The following is a 15,135-nucleotide window of genomic DNA, read 5'->3' as shown; positions in this document are numbered from 1 at the left end:
TCCCTCCCTCCCTCCCTCCCTCCCTCCCACCCAGCACGCAGCAGCAGCACCCAGCAGCAGGCCTCCCTCCCACCCAGCACGCAGCAGCAGCACCCAGCAGCAGGCCTCCATCTCACCCAGCAGCACCCAGCATCAGGCCTCTCTCCCTCCTAGCACCAAGCACCAGGCCTCCATCCCTCCCTCCCACCCAGCACCAGGGCCCCCCCTCCTCCTCTGAAATTTAAAAGGCGTACCTCGGGGTTAAGGCGGCGTCGGCAGCGAAAAGCGTGTTCTTCGCTCAGCGCGCCTTCGGGCCTTCCTTTCTCTCTCTCAAGCTCTGGTCCCGCCTATGAGGGCGGGACCAGAGCTTCAGAGACAGAAAGGAAGGCCGAAGGCTCGCCGAGCGAAGAACACGCTTTTTGCTGCCGACGCCACCTTAACTCTTAAGTACTCCTTTTAAATTTCGGGGGAGGGGCAGCCCTGGTGCTGGGAGGGCGGGCGGACTGATGCTTGTTTAGGTAGTTGGAAGAGGGAGGGCGGGTGGCTTGGTGGGAGGGAGGGAGGCCGGCCTTGTGCTAGGAGGGAGGGAGAGTGGGTGGATCAGCGATGGCGCGGACGGACGGGCGGACCAGGCGCGCGTGCCAACAGAGAGGGCTCTGCATGCCCTCTCTGGCACGCGTGTGCCATAGGTTCGCCATCACTGTCTTAACCTCTGGGAGGTGGCGGCCACAGAAGGAATGGGCTTTCTGGAAGGAATAGAAGGAGTGCCTGTTACTCTCAAAGGCATAGGTTCACCCCCTTCTTTCACTCCAGATCCCCAGACCTAGGGAGCAACAGGCTCAGAAGACCCAGTCAGCTCTTCGGCCTGAGAAGGGGACATGCTTTTAACTTGCTCAAGAGAGCATAGCTTCTATAAAAGTATCTGTCCCAGATGACCTACTGGACTGGTAGGAGGGATGCTGAAGTTTTCCAGGAAAGATGGCCCCTTGTAACCTCAGACTGGTGGGTTCTTCAAATAGTCTGTTTGAGTTACTTTCTCCACTGGCAAACAAAACCTCCAAATTACCCACCGAGAACATCAGACCTATGTTCTCATCACTGGGAAATACTCTTAAAGGAACTCTTCTCACTTTTCAGGGCCAATGTGGTTCAACGCATTCCACCAGGGGAAGAAGGGAAATGATTCTATTAAAGTACTTTCTTGTGTCCCAAAAGACAGGAGGATTTCATCCCATCCTAGACCGAAGCTAAATCTGATACCTTGCCCAAGAAACGCTCAGGAGGATTTCCTTGTGCATCCCTCTTCCTAAATTCAGAAAAATGATTAGACTTAAAAGGATTAAAGGATGCTTATACCCATATTCAAATACATCCCATATTCAAATACATCTCAAATTTCAGGTAGGGAGATGCCACTACCAGTATCGTGTCCTGCTGTTTGGCCCTGATTCTTCTCCCAGGATTTTACCAAATGCCTCGCTGTAGTTTGCAGCGTCACTACACAGACTGGGAGTTCATGTATTTTCCTACTTAGATGGTTGGCTAGTCAAGAGCACGTTGAGGAAGATGCTCAATTATTCATGCAAAGAACTATTCAGGTATTGGGGTAGCTGATGACAAATCCCAGTAGCTCCAAGTCCCATCTACTGCTGGTTCAACAATTGGAGTACATTGTAGCCCTGCTAGGCACAATGCAAGCTCATGCCTACCTGCCTCTAGCATGGGCAGATGCCCTTGTTGCCATTGCCACCCAGGTTCAGAGGTCACAGCTTGGCAGATGTTGAGATTGATGGGCTACTTGGCCTCCATAGTGCATGTTAACTCCTATGGTATGCCTCAGTTTGTGAGGCGTCCAATGGACCTTGGCTTCTCAGTAGTGTCAGGCCACTGGGAACTTGGTGGATGTTGTCATGATCATTTCCATAGTTTGCCTAGTCACTCCTCTGGTGGATTTAGGTAGCATCCGCACTGGGGCTCTGTCGGACGATGTCACCTAGATAATACATGTTCTGCTGTCCTCAGAGAACACCTGCTACAGATGAATTACTACTACTACTACTACTATTTAGCATTTCTATAGCGCTACAAGGCATACGCAACGCTGCACAAACATAGAAGAAAGACAGTCCCTGCTCAAAGAGCTTATAATCTAATAGACAAAAAATAAATAAAGTATATTGTAAAAGTATTGTTCATGTAATCAACCTGATGTTTTTATCCTTGCCCTTCATATAAAAAAGTTACAAAAAGTACGGGAGAACATTACTGAAGAACATTACAATACTGAGGAGACTTCAAACAGCCCAGAACACAGCAGCCAGACTCATCTTCGGAAAACCAAAATACGAAAGTGCAAAACCCTTACGAGAGAAGCTACACTGGCTCCCACTTAAGGAACGCATTACTTTTAAAGTATGCACATTAGTCCACAAAATTATTCACGGTGAAGCTCCAGCCTACATGTCTGACTTAATAGACCTACCATCCAGGAACGCTAAAAGATCATCTTGAACTTTCCTTAACCTCCACTTCCCTAATTGCAAAGGCATAAAATACAAGGCGCTGCACGCATCAACGTTTTCTTACATAAGCACGCAATTCTGGAATATACTACCGCGCAACTTGAAAACAATCTACGAACTAACCAATTTCCGCAAATTACTGAAGACTCATCTCTTTGGTAAAATTTACTGTAAGGATCAATACACTTGAAGTCCACACTCACTGTTCCAGAAATACACCAATACATTCTTTTCTGAACTCTCATCCCCCGTAATTTTATCACACTTAAACCTTTACTCACAAAAAATGTTATACCGAATGTTCATTTGCTAAGGTTCTATTACCCTATTAATTTCCCGTTGTCTCTTTCCATTGTTCCATTGTTCTTTTCCTTGTCCTATTCCCTAACGATACCTTGACTCTGCTTTCGCTTAAATTCTCACAATGTAATCCATAACTGAATTGTAACAAATCGTATTTCCATTATTTACAATGTATTGTAAGCCATACTGAGCCCGCAAATAGGTGGGAAAATGTGGGATACAAATGCAATAAAATAAATAAATAAATACCTGAGGTTCAAAATGTATGATTTACACAATATCAATCCCCAGGGTAAGTGGTATTTTATCGACTCCTTTGTGTTACCTTGTTACTTAAGTAAATTGTTCTTTATGTTGACAAACTAGTCATTCCTTGAGTTTTATTCATAGTGGTTGCTGTGTGGATTGTGAGTCTAGTATGTCCCAGATGTTCAGCTCTAAAGTACTGCAATTACATCTTCATTTTCTCTTCTCAGAACGAGTACGAGCAACTGAACTATGCTAAACAGCTGAAAGAGAGACTGGAAGCTTTTACCAGGGATTTCCTTCCTCATATGAAAGAGGAGGAGGAGGTGAGTAAAAGTTATTTATTTTTTTTTTTGCTTCTGTTAATTTTGGTGTGTCTCATAAGCATCATATTTATCTTGAAAATTACAAAAGAATATGTGTTGGAAGAAAGTGATGTCATTGACCTGGATAGCTGCTTAATCTGAGGGCTGTAGACTCCCTCACCTACAAGCTAGCTGTATCAACCATCATAGTGAGCTTAAATCTGATTGCTTACCTTCCTTTGTGCATTTTGTATAGAACTGATGGCTTCCAAGCACAAAGGTACCGACTAGGGTGATACTTGCCGCTATGCTTTGTGCAGTAAGGCCTTGCAGCACAGTGATTCCCACACCTTGTGGTATCCCATGCGTCTCTGAGGCTGAGTTGTCAGAGTGAGGAGGAGGATGGGGGAGCTCATCGTGGCTTGGCTCGAGAGCTGAAATGCTGCGTTGGCAATTTGCAGCAGGAATTAAAGGCTATGTGGATTGAGATTCTGGATAAGATTAACATTGGTCATGCTGACATGAGGGAGCTGGAAGTGTGATTGGAAGATGTTGAGAGTAAAGTGAATGAGCACGTGGAGACTCTTACTGAGGCGCGTACTTAAGCGGCTGCACAGTTCCATACAGAGGAGCTTCAACTCAAGCTTGATGACTTAAAGAACCGGAGCTGAAGAAAAAACCTCCGGTTGCGGGGTGTTCCAGAGCCTGATGGGACTGAGAATGTCTCGGTGATTGTGCAAGAACTATATGGACAATTGCTCTTGGACACTGGAGTGCAGAGCCCTGTGGAAATAGAGAGGGCACATCAAGCAATCGGATCTGGGGTGCAGACCGCCCATGTGAAGATATTGTGTGTTAAATACACTTTTAAGGAGCAGATTTTACAGAGGGTGTGACAAGGAACTGAATTGAAATTTTTGGATGCCTCTGTATAGGCGTGAGATGAAGCTGATTTTAGAATGCTTGAATAAGGAAAATATCAAGTATCAGCAGGCCTTTCTATTCTGCCTTTGCTTTGGTATGGCTGGAAAGCTACATTGTGTTCATTCTTTGGAGGAAACCTGGAAAATTCTCCATGATGCAGGAATTGTACTAGCTCCTGTGCCTACTGGTTCCTCCTCTTTGGCGCCAACACCAGCTTCCCAGTTGAAAGTGTTCCAGTGGCAGAGTGTATCTGCTAATAAGAGGCCGTAAGCAGTCTTCATGACCTTGAGCTGTCCAGAGTAGTTTAGAATTTTGACACACCTCTGTATTTGACTGGTTTGTTTTATTATGGCCAGTTCATTTTCTTGAAGGGACTTTATATTTCTCCTTATATACTTGTATGGTTGATGGATGTATGTGTTACTTGTTGGTTTTTGTGGGGGGGGGAGAGGGTCTTGGGAGGGCTCTGGGTGGGTGCTTCATGTATCTATTAATCTCACAACCAAATTCTACTCACAAACAACCTTGTATTGAAGGTGTTAAGTCCATTTATTCATGAAAATATGTGGAGAAAAAAAGACTTCAGAAACCATGGAGATAGCTCTTTAAAGGCAAACTTTTCAAATATTCAGAGAACTCCTCTTCAATCACTAGTCTTCACAAAAAAAACTCCACTCTTCTTATTCATGAAATACTTGTACAGACACCTTTCACAATACACTAAGGTAGAGATCCTCACTCGGCAGGGTTGGATGCTCTGGCTCAACCCTGGCCCTCGGAGCTCCTGTATGTGTTCCCTCCTTGGCCCCTGATAGGGCGAGTCCTACTGCGGATTTGACACCACCGAGGTCTGGTGATTCTCATAGCTCCAGATTGGCCAAGGCGTCCGTGGTATGCGGATCTCCGCCGGATGTTGGTGGACGCTCCGGTGCATTTGCTCCTGGTTCCGAACCTGTTGGTTCAGGGTCCGGTGTCTATGGAGGATCCCTTCCGATTTGGTCTTACGACCTAGCTATTGAGAGGGCGCAATTGAGAGACAAGGCCATCTCCACTCTCTTGCAGGCCCACAAGTGATCCACCTCCGCAGCTTATGCTCGGATCTGGCGCAAATTTGAGGCGTGGGGTGTTTCAAAGGCGATCACTCCCACGCGGGCTACAGTCTCGACAGTGCTGGACTTTTTGCAGGAGGGCTTACAAAAAGGCCTGGCTTACAGTTCCATGTGGGTGCAAGTGGCGGCATTATCATGCTATCGAGGGAAAGTCGCTGGCTTGTCCTTTGCTGCTCATCTGGACATTGCCCGATTTCCATGGGTGTCCACTGACCCTGAGCATAGCTGCCCTGGCAATGAGCTCTCCAGCCTGAAAGGCTGCCTGGTGCCTGGTCCGTTATCACCAGGCACCAAGAAGGAAAGTCTCTGGCTTGTCCCTTGCTGCTCATCCGATTTCTCAGAGGGGTGCTTCGGCTCCGTCTTCCTGTGCTGTCGCCGTGTCCGGCCTGGAACCTGGGGCTGATGTTGAAGGTTTTTCAGCGTTCACCTTTCGAGCTGCTTAGGCGAGCTTCTGAGAAGGATGTGACTCAAGACAGTCTTTTTGGTGGCCATGACATTGGCTAGATACGTTTCTGAGCTGCAGGCGCTTTCATGTCAGGATCCTTTTCTGCAGTTCTCTGAGTCCGGGGTAACCGTACGTAAAGTGCCTTCCTTCCTACCTAAGGTGGTTTCAGCGTTTCACCTGAACCAGCCCATTTTTCTACCTTCCTTCTCTAGGTAGGACTTTCTGGATTCCTTTGCGCAATTGCGTCTTTTGGATGTTCGCAGGGCTCTGTTGGAGTATCTACAGATGTCAAATTACTTCAGGACCTCTGATAATCTAAGGCGTCTAAGTCCACTATAGCCTGTTGGCTCAAGGAAGTCATTTTTTCTCCAAATCTGCTTTATTTATTTATGGTTCATTTCTACCCCACATTTTCCCACAAATGCAGGCACAATGTGGCTTCCATGAATTACAAAAGTTAAAAGATACAACACATGAATTTTACAGTAGAATAAGGATAAAACGCTAGCAGCAATTAGGATGACTAAACAGCAGAGTTACTGATGGAATACTCTTTTTCAAAAAGTCACGTTTTCAGCAGCTTCTTGAAAAGTTGGTGGTCAGCTTGCGATTTTAGGTACAAGGGAAGTGCATTCCAAGTCTTCGGGCTGGAGTAGTGGAAAGCAGAGGCAAAAAGAAGCTTGTATTTAACACCCCTGCAAGATGGGTAATGTAGTTGTAAAAAGGTGCGGGCTGTTGTGATGGCATTTCTAGGTGGGAGATCTATTAGAGGAATCATGTATTCCGGAGCTAATCCGTAGATTATTTTATGTGTCACAGTGCAGATCTTGAATGCGATTCATTCTCTCACAGCTCTCGTTTGTACGGCATTACAGGCTGGATGTTGCAGCGAGGCAGGACGTGCATTTTGGAGTGCAGGTGTTTGCTCGCGGAGTTGCGTGTTCCCACCCTACGTGGGGAGTGCTTTTGTACATCCCATCAGTTAATGGATTCATCTTCCGCTGATGACAAGGAAGGGAAAATTAGGTTCTTACCTTGGTAATTTTCTTTCCTTTAGTCACAGCAGATGAATCCACGATCCCTCCCTGTCTGGTTTTGTTTTTTGTTCAGATCTTTCATGCAGATATTGTATCTCATCGGGAGAAGTTGAAGACCAACTCTGAGTTTCTACATTCTGTTCTATTGCAGGAGGTTGAGATTGTCCCTCCTTTGGTTATTGCTCCGGTTCTGGGGCGTTTGTTCACTGTGAGGAAAGTTTATGATGCTTTACCTTTCTTATTCACTCTGCTTTGGAAGTTTCATATACTGAAGGCAGGAGGAGCTAGACGTCCAGGGTCACTGTGTCTTTTCAGTGTTCTCTATTTCCACCTGCTGGTAGGCAGATACAACCCATCAGTTAATGATTCATCCGCTGTGACTAAAGGAAAGAAAGTTACCAAGGTAAGAACCTAATTTTCCCATGTTTCACTGTTGTTCCCAACGTGGGGCCACGTTTCACCTTATGGTGTCTTCAGGAGAACATAAGTACATAACTGTTGAATGGGGGAAAAAACAACACGATATAAGTGCTTATTATTTTTCTTTGCTTAACTTCTCCGTTGAATAAATTACCTTTCAAACATTGCTCTGAAAATTCAAATTGCGGTCTTACTGGGAGGCAAAATCTCTGCAAGCTTCTCCCTGCGACTAGAGCTCTGGGGAGCAATCCAGGTCACAAATATCTGGCAAAATCCCAAAACAGTACAATACATTTTATGCTGCTTATTCTAGAAATAAGCAGTGGATTTTCCCCAAGTCCATTTTAATAATGATACTTTGAAACCCTCTGCTCAGTGTGTGGTTGCGGCGGCTAAGAAGGCAAATAAAATGTTGGCTATTATTAGGAAAGGAATGGAAAACAAAGATGAGGCCGTTATAATGCCCCTGTATTGCTCCATGGTGCGACTGCACCTTGAATATTGTGTTCAGTTCTGGTTGCCGCATCTCAAAAAAGATATAGTGGAATTAGAAAAGGTGCAGAGAAGGGTTATGAAAATGGTAAAGGGGATGGGACAACTTCCGTATGAGGAAAGCTATAGCGGCTAGGGCTCTTCAGCTTGGGGAGATATGATAGAGATCTATGAAATAATAAGTGGAGTGGAACGGGTAGACCTGAATCGCATGTTTACTTTTTCTAAAAATACTAGGACTAAGGGGCACGCAATGAAGCTAGAAAGTAGTAAATTTAAAACGAATCTGAGAAAATATTTCTTCACTCGGCGTGTAATTAAACTATGGAATTCTTTGCCAGAGAATGTGGTAAAGGCGGTTATCTTAGCGGAGTTTAAAAAAGGTTTGGACAGCTTCCTAAAGGAAAAGTCCATAGACCGTTATTAAATGGACTTGGGGAAAATCCACTATTTCTGGGATAAGCAGTATAAAATGTTTTGTACATTTTTGGGATCTTGCCGGGTATTTGTGACCTGGATTGGCCACTGTTGGAAACAGGATGCTGGGCTTAATGGACCTTTGGTCTTCTAGTATGGCAATACTTATGTACTTATGGCTTCCTAAAGGAAAAGTCCATAGACCATTATTAAAATGGGCTTGGGGAAAATCCACTGCTTATTTGTAGAATAAGCAGCATAAAATGTATTGTACTGTTTTGGGATCTTGCCAGATATTTGTGACCTGGATTGGCCACTGTTGGAAACAGGATGCTGGGCTTAATGGACCTTCGGTCTGTCCCAATATGGCAATACTTATGTACTTTATGACCTATCAAACAAGTGCGAGAGGATGCTCAGGCACAAACCTCCCGCTCTTCACCTATGATCAGAAATAACACTGTGCATAAATTTGCATTCTATTGTCTGTGATCATAGGGCAGTAAAGCCGTTCTCTGAGGACAAGCAGGCTGCTTGTTCTCACGACTGGGTTGACGTCCACGGCAGCCCCCACCAACCGGAACAAAACTTTGCGGGCGGTCCCGCACGCAGGGCACGCCACCGTGCATGCGCGGCCGTCTTCCCGCCCGTGCGCGGACCGTTCCCGCTCAGCCACGGAAACCGGATCGCGCTTTTGCCGCGAGATTTCTTCTTCGTTGTTTTTTTTTTCTTCGTTGGTTTTCTCTGTTTTATATTGTTTCAAAAAAATAAAAAAAACGAGAAAACTTTGTTTCCCCCTCGTACTTTTAGCGGGGGCGTCTCGTTTGCGGCCTTGTGGCCGCGCGGTTGATTTATTTTTCGAGGTGTGATTTTTTACCGCCACCATCGACGACTTTGACTTCGCCGACGCGATTTTTCCGTCAATGTCCTCGAAGGTCCCGAGTGGATTTAAGAAGTGTGGTCGGTGTGGCCGGCATATCTCGCAGACCGACACTCATGCTTGGTCAGCCTCCAGTGCCTCGGGCCGGAGCACGATACCAAGACGTGCACCTTGTGTCTCGGTTTACGGAAACGGACACAGGTGGCGAGGCAAGTTCTGCGGGACGATCTTTTTGGAACTTGCGCCGGCCCCTCGACGTCGACTTCGACGGCATCGGTGTCGACGGCCGGATCTTCGGTACCGGTACCGATGTCCACGAAATCGGCACCGACCCCAGGAGCACAGGTCCCGTTGGCCCGCCGGTCTTCCGGAGATGGCAGGGGTGACCGGCCGCGTGGGCAATCGGCCCCGGTCACTCCCTCTACCCAGGGCCCTCGGGACCGAACCCTGTCGGACCCGATCCCTCGAGGCCGAGGGGGATCTTCGGTACCGCCGAGCGCCGATGACGGGCACCGAAAAAAGACAAAAAAGCACCGTCATTGGTCGCCCATGGCGCATGTGGCTACCGGCTCCAGAGATGATTCGACGCCGAGGAAGCGACAGCGCCGGGAGGAGCGTTCCCCCTCGGTGGTAGAGGTATCGTTACGTCAGGGCACCAGCACTTCGGTGCCGTCTCCTGGACCCGAACAGCTTCCGGCACCGACACATCTACCGGCCCCCTCGCCTTTCCCGACAGCGGGCCTGGACGAGTGCCTCCGAGCCATCCTTCCGGGGATCCTGGAAGGGCTGATGCGCCAGACTGTGCCGGCGCCGGGGGTGCTTGCGCCATTGGCGCCGTTGATGGCAGCGCCGGCGTGCTCTAGCCCGGTGCCGAGGCCTTCGACCGCCACGCAGGTGGAGTCCCCGTCGACGTCGATGGAGGGAGCTTCATCCCCGCCGGCGCGGGAGTCCATCGCTCGACGACGCCACTGAGGACTCTGTGCCTCGAAGTCGAGCCGGGCCCGGTTGAGGTCTGAGCTACAGGAGCTCATGTCCGACACCGAGGAAGAGGCCTCGTGGGGGGAGGAGGAGGACCCCAGATATTTCTCCTCAGAGGAGTCTGTGGGCCTTCCCTCCGACCCCACTCCTTCACCAGAGAGGAAGCTCTCGCCACCTGAGAGCCTCTCCTTTGCCTCCTTCGTTAGGGACATGTCTGTTTGCATTCCCTTTCCTGTGGTCTCTGTGGATGAGCCGAGGGCCGAGATGCTCGAGGTCCTCGACTATCCATCACCACCTAGAGAGTCCTCCACGGTACCGTTACACAATGTCCTCAAAGAGACACTGCTTCGGAACTGTTTGAGACCTTTATCTAATCCCACCATCCCCAAGAAAGCGGAGTCCCAATACAGGATCCACTCAGACCCAGAGTTAATGCGGCCTCAATTGCCTCATGACTCGGCGGTCGTGGACTCTGCTCTCAAGTGGGCACGGAGTTCGAGGGATACCGCCTTGGCGCCCCCGGGGCGGGAGTCTCGCACTCTGGACTCGTTTGGGAGGAAGGCCTACCAATCTTCAATGCTCGTGACCCGCATCCAGTCCTACCAGCTCTACACGAGCATACACATGCGGAATAATGTGAAGCAACTGGCGGGACCTGGTCGACAAGCTCCCACCGGAGCAGTCCAGGCCTTTTCAGGAGGTGGTCAGGCAGCTGAAGGCGTGCAGAAAGTTCCTGTCCAGGGGTATATATGACACCTGTGATGTGGTATCTCGTGCTGCGGCCCAAGGTATAGTGATGCGCAGGCTCTCATGGCTGCATGCCTCTGACCTGGACAACCGCACCCAGCAGCGGCTGGCCTATGTCCCTTTCCGGGGGATAACATTTTTGGTGAGAAGGTCGAGCAGTTGGTGGACCAACTACATCAGCGGGAAACCGCCCTCGACAAGCTCTCCCACCGGGCGCCTTCAGCATCCACCTCAGCAGGTGGACGTTTTTCCCGGGCCAGGCAGGCTGCGCCCTACGCCTACAAAAAGCGTAGGTACATCCAGCCGGCCCGAAGGCCTCCTCAGGCACAGGGACAGTCCCAGCGTGCTCGTTCCCGTCAACAGCGTGCGCCTAAGCAGCCCCCGGCGCCTCCACAGCAAAAACCGGGGACGGGTTTTTGACTGGATCCATGGGAACATAGCTGCCATCAAAGTGTCCGTGCCGGACGATCTGCCAGTCGTGGGGAGGTTAAAACTTTTCACCAAAGGTGGCATCTAATAACCTCCGACCAGTGGGTTCTCCAAATAGTGCGGGGCGGATACGCCCTGAATTTGACCTCCCCTCCACCAAATTGTCCTCTGGGAGACCAATCCTTCAGCTCCCAGCACAAGCAGGTACTTGCAGAGGAACTCTCCGCCCTTCTCAGCGCCAATGCGGTCGAGCCCGTGCCACCCGGGCAGGAAGGGCAGGGATTCTATTCCAGGTACTTCCTTGTGGAAAAGAAAACAGGGGGGATGCGCCCCATCCTAGACCTGAGAGGCCTGAACAAATATCTGGTCAAAGAGAAGTTCAGGATGCTTTCCTTGGGCACCCTTCTACCAATGATTCAGAAAAACGATTGGCTATGTTCCTTGGATTTAAAGGACGCATACACTCACATCCCGATACTGCCAGATCACAGACAGTATCTCAGATTCCGCCTGGGGACGCGGCATTTTCAGTATTGTGTGCTGCCCTTTGGGCTCGCCTCTACCCCACGGGTGTTCACGAAGTGCCTCGTGGTGGTCGCGGCGTATCTACGCAAGCTGGGAGTGCACGTGTTCCCATATCTCGACGATTGGCTGGTCAAGAACACCTCGGAGGCAGGAGCTCTCCGGTCCATGCAGTGCACTATTCACCTCCTGGAGCTGCTGGGGTTTGTGATAAATTACCCAAAGTCCCATCTCCAGCCAGTCCAATCTCTGGAATTCATAGGAGCTCTGCTGAATTCTCAGATGGCTCAGGCCTTTCTTCCCGAAGCGAGGGCCCACAACCTCCTGTCCCTCGCTTCCCAGACCAGAGCGTCTCAGCAGGTCACAGCTCGGCAGATGTTGAGACTCCTAGGTCATATGGACTCCACAGTTCATGTGACTCCCATGGCTCGTCTTCACATGAGATCTGCTCAGTGGACCCTAGCTTCCCAGTGGTGCCAGGCCACCGGGAATCTAGAAGATGTCATCCGCCTCTCCAGTTGCCGCACTTCACTGCACTGGTGGACCATTCGGACCAATTTGACCCTGGGACGCCCATTGCAAATTCCACAGCCCACGAAAGTGCTAACGACGGATGCATCTCGCCTGGGGTGGGGAGCTCATGTCAATGGGCTTCACATCCAGGGACTGTGGTCCCTCCAGGAAAAAGATCTTCAGATCAACCTCCTGGAGCTCCGAGCGGTCTGGAACGCACTGAAAGCTTTCAGAGATCGGCTGTCCTGTCAAATTATCCAAATTCGGACAATCAGGTTGCAATGTATTACATCAACAAGCAGGGGGGCACCGGATCTCGCCCCCTGTGTCAGGAAGCCGTCGGGATGTGGCGTTGGGCCTGCCAGTTCGGCATGCTTCTCCAAGCCACATACCTGGCAGGTGTAAACAACAGTCTGGCCGACAGACTGAGCAGAGTCATGCAACCGCACGAGTGGTCGCTCCATTCCAGAGTGGTACGCAAGATCTTCCGAGAGTGGGGCACTCCCTCGGTGGACCTTTTCGCCTCTCAGACCAACCACAAGCTGCCTCTGTTCTGTTCCAGACTACAGGTACACAGCAGACTAGCGTCGGATGCCTTTCTCCTCCATTGGGGGACCGGCCTCCTGTATGCTTATCCTCCCATACCTTTGGTGGGGAAGTCCTTACTGAAGCTCAAGAAAGACCACGGCACCATGATTCTGATAGCGCCTTTTTGGCCCCGCCAGATCTGGTTCCCTCTTCTTCTGGAGTTGTCCTCCGAAGAACCGTGGAGATTGGAGTGTTTTCCGACTCTCATTTCGCAGAACGATGGAGCGCTTCTGCACCCCCAACCTTCAGTCTCTGGCTCTCACGGCCTGGATGTTGAGGGCGTAGACTTCGCTTCGTTGGGTCTGTCTGAGGGTGTCTCCCGTGTCTTGCTTGCCTCTAGGGAAGGATTCCACTAAAAAGAGTTACTTTTTCAAGTGGAGGAGGTTTGTCGTTTGGTGTGAGAGCAAGGTCCTAGAACCTCGTTCTTGCCCTGCACAGAACCTGCTTGAATACCTTCTGCACTTATCAGAGTCTGGCCTCAAGACCAACTCAGTAAGGAATCACCTTAGTGCGATTAGTGCTTACCATCTTCGTGTAGAGGGTAAAGCCATCTCTGGAGAGCCTTTAGTCATTCGATTCATGAGAGGCTTGCTTTTGTCAAAGCCCCATGTCAAGCCTCCTGCAGTGTCATGGGATCTCAACGTCGTCCTCACCCAGCTGATGAAACCTCCTTTTGAGCCACTGAATTCATGCCAACTGAAGTACTTGACCTGGAAGGTCATTTTCTTGGTGGCAGTTACTTCAGCTCGTAGGGTCAGTGAGCTTCAAGCCCTGGTAGCTCATGCTCCGTATACTAAATTTCATCATAACAGAGTAGTTCTCCGCACTCACCCTAAGTTCCTGCCAAAGGTGGTGTCGGAGTTCCATCTTAACCAGTCAATTGTCTTGCCAACATTCTTTCCCAGACCGCATACCCGCCCTGCTGAACGTCAGTTACACACATTGGACTGCAAGCGAGCGTTGGCCTTCTATTTGGAGCGGACTCAGCCCCACAGACAGTCTGCCCAATTGTTTGTTTCTTTCGACCCCAATAGGAAAGGGGTCGCTGTCGGGAAACGCACCATCTCCAATTGGCTAGCAGATTGCATTTCCTTCACTTACGCCCAGGCTGGGCTGACTCTTGAGGGTCATGTCACGGCTCATAGTGTCAGAGCCATGGCAGCGTCGGTGGCCCACTTGAAGTCAGCCACTATTGAAGAGGTTTGCAAGGCTGCGACGTGGTCATCTGTCCACACATTCACATCACATTACTGCCTCCAGCAGGATACCCGACGCGACAGTCGGTTCGGGCAGTCGGTGCTGCAGAATCTGTTTGGGGTTTAAATCCAACTCCACCCTCCAGGACCCGAATTTATTCAGGTCAGGCTGCACTCTCAGTTAGTTGTTCTTCGTAGGTCAATTTCTGTTATGCCCTCGCCGTTGCGAGGTTCAATTGACCTGGGTTCTTGTTTTGAGTGAGCCTGAGAGCTAGGGATACCCCAGTCGTGAGAACAAGCAGCCTGCTTGTCCTCGGAGAAAGCGAATGATACATACCTGTAGCAGGTGTTCTCCGAGGACAGCAGGCTGATTGTTCTCACCTACCTTCCCTCCTCCCCTTTGGAGTTGTGTTTTTACTCATTTTTGCTTGTCATTCAACTGAGCGGGAACGGTTGCGCACGGGCGGGAAGACGGCCGCGCATGCGCGGTGGGCGTGCCCTGTGTGCGGGACCGCCCACAAAGTTTTGTTCCGGTTGGTGGAGGCTGCCGTGGACGTCAACCCAGTCGTGAGAACAATCAGCCTGCTGTCCTCAGAGAACACCTGCTACAGGTATGTATCATTCGCTTTCTCTTCCAGCGCTGTTTTTAGAGCGCTGTTTAGAACAGCGTGGGGCTTTTGATCATGTGGGCATAATTGAGCTAATAGGAAATCCCTGTTACTTGAGCTGGTATCTCATTTTCCTTCACTTGTTACTCCACCCTGCCACGAAGTCTGACTTTACCATCAAGGGCTTCTCACAGTAATGGAGATTTGTGTTATTGCAAAGGAGTATTCATCAACAAGTTGAAGCACCACAGAGATCTTCAGGTGTTATCTGCTCTCTATTGGCTGGTAGTATATTTTAATTAATTTTAATTGCACCTTCCTCCATTAGTGCTTATACTGAAATATATTTCTAGACCAAGTTGTTGAATACGTTTTAATGGGGTTACTGTGGTATGGTAAGTTCTATTCACATTAGATAGAAAACTCTGAGATTTTCATGTGTATGCTGCTTACCTGAGTTCTACATGCCCAGTAA

The 15,135-nt window shown here is 49.4% G+C and overlaps 1 protein-coding gene across 1 annotated transcript in view; it reads left to right on the top strand.

Moving 5' to 3' along the window:
- The window catches only part of FBXL5 (F-box and leucine rich repeat protein 5), a 149,420-nt gene that overhangs the window by 25,726 nt on the left and 108,559 nt on the right, over positions 1-15,135 (top strand). The window contains exon 3 of the mRNA XM_030191207.1: positions 3,281-3,376. Within this exon, the coding sequence (XP_030047067.1) occupies positions 3,281-3,376 (96 nt within the window). The remainder of the gene's footprint in view (positions 1-3,280; positions 3,377-15,135) is intronic.

The sequence above is a fragment of the Microcaecilia unicolor genome, chromosome 2 (genome assembly GCF_901765095.1).
Source record: "Microcaecilia unicolor chromosome 2, aMicUni1.1, whole genome shotgun sequence".
In the NCBI taxonomy this organism is placed as follows: domain Eukaryota; kingdom Metazoa; phylum Chordata; class Amphibia; order Gymnophiona; family Siphonopidae; genus Microcaecilia; species Microcaecilia unicolor.
The sequence above is the reverse complement of the archived record's forward strand: the minus strand, read 5'-3'. Positions and strand labels throughout refer to the sequence as shown.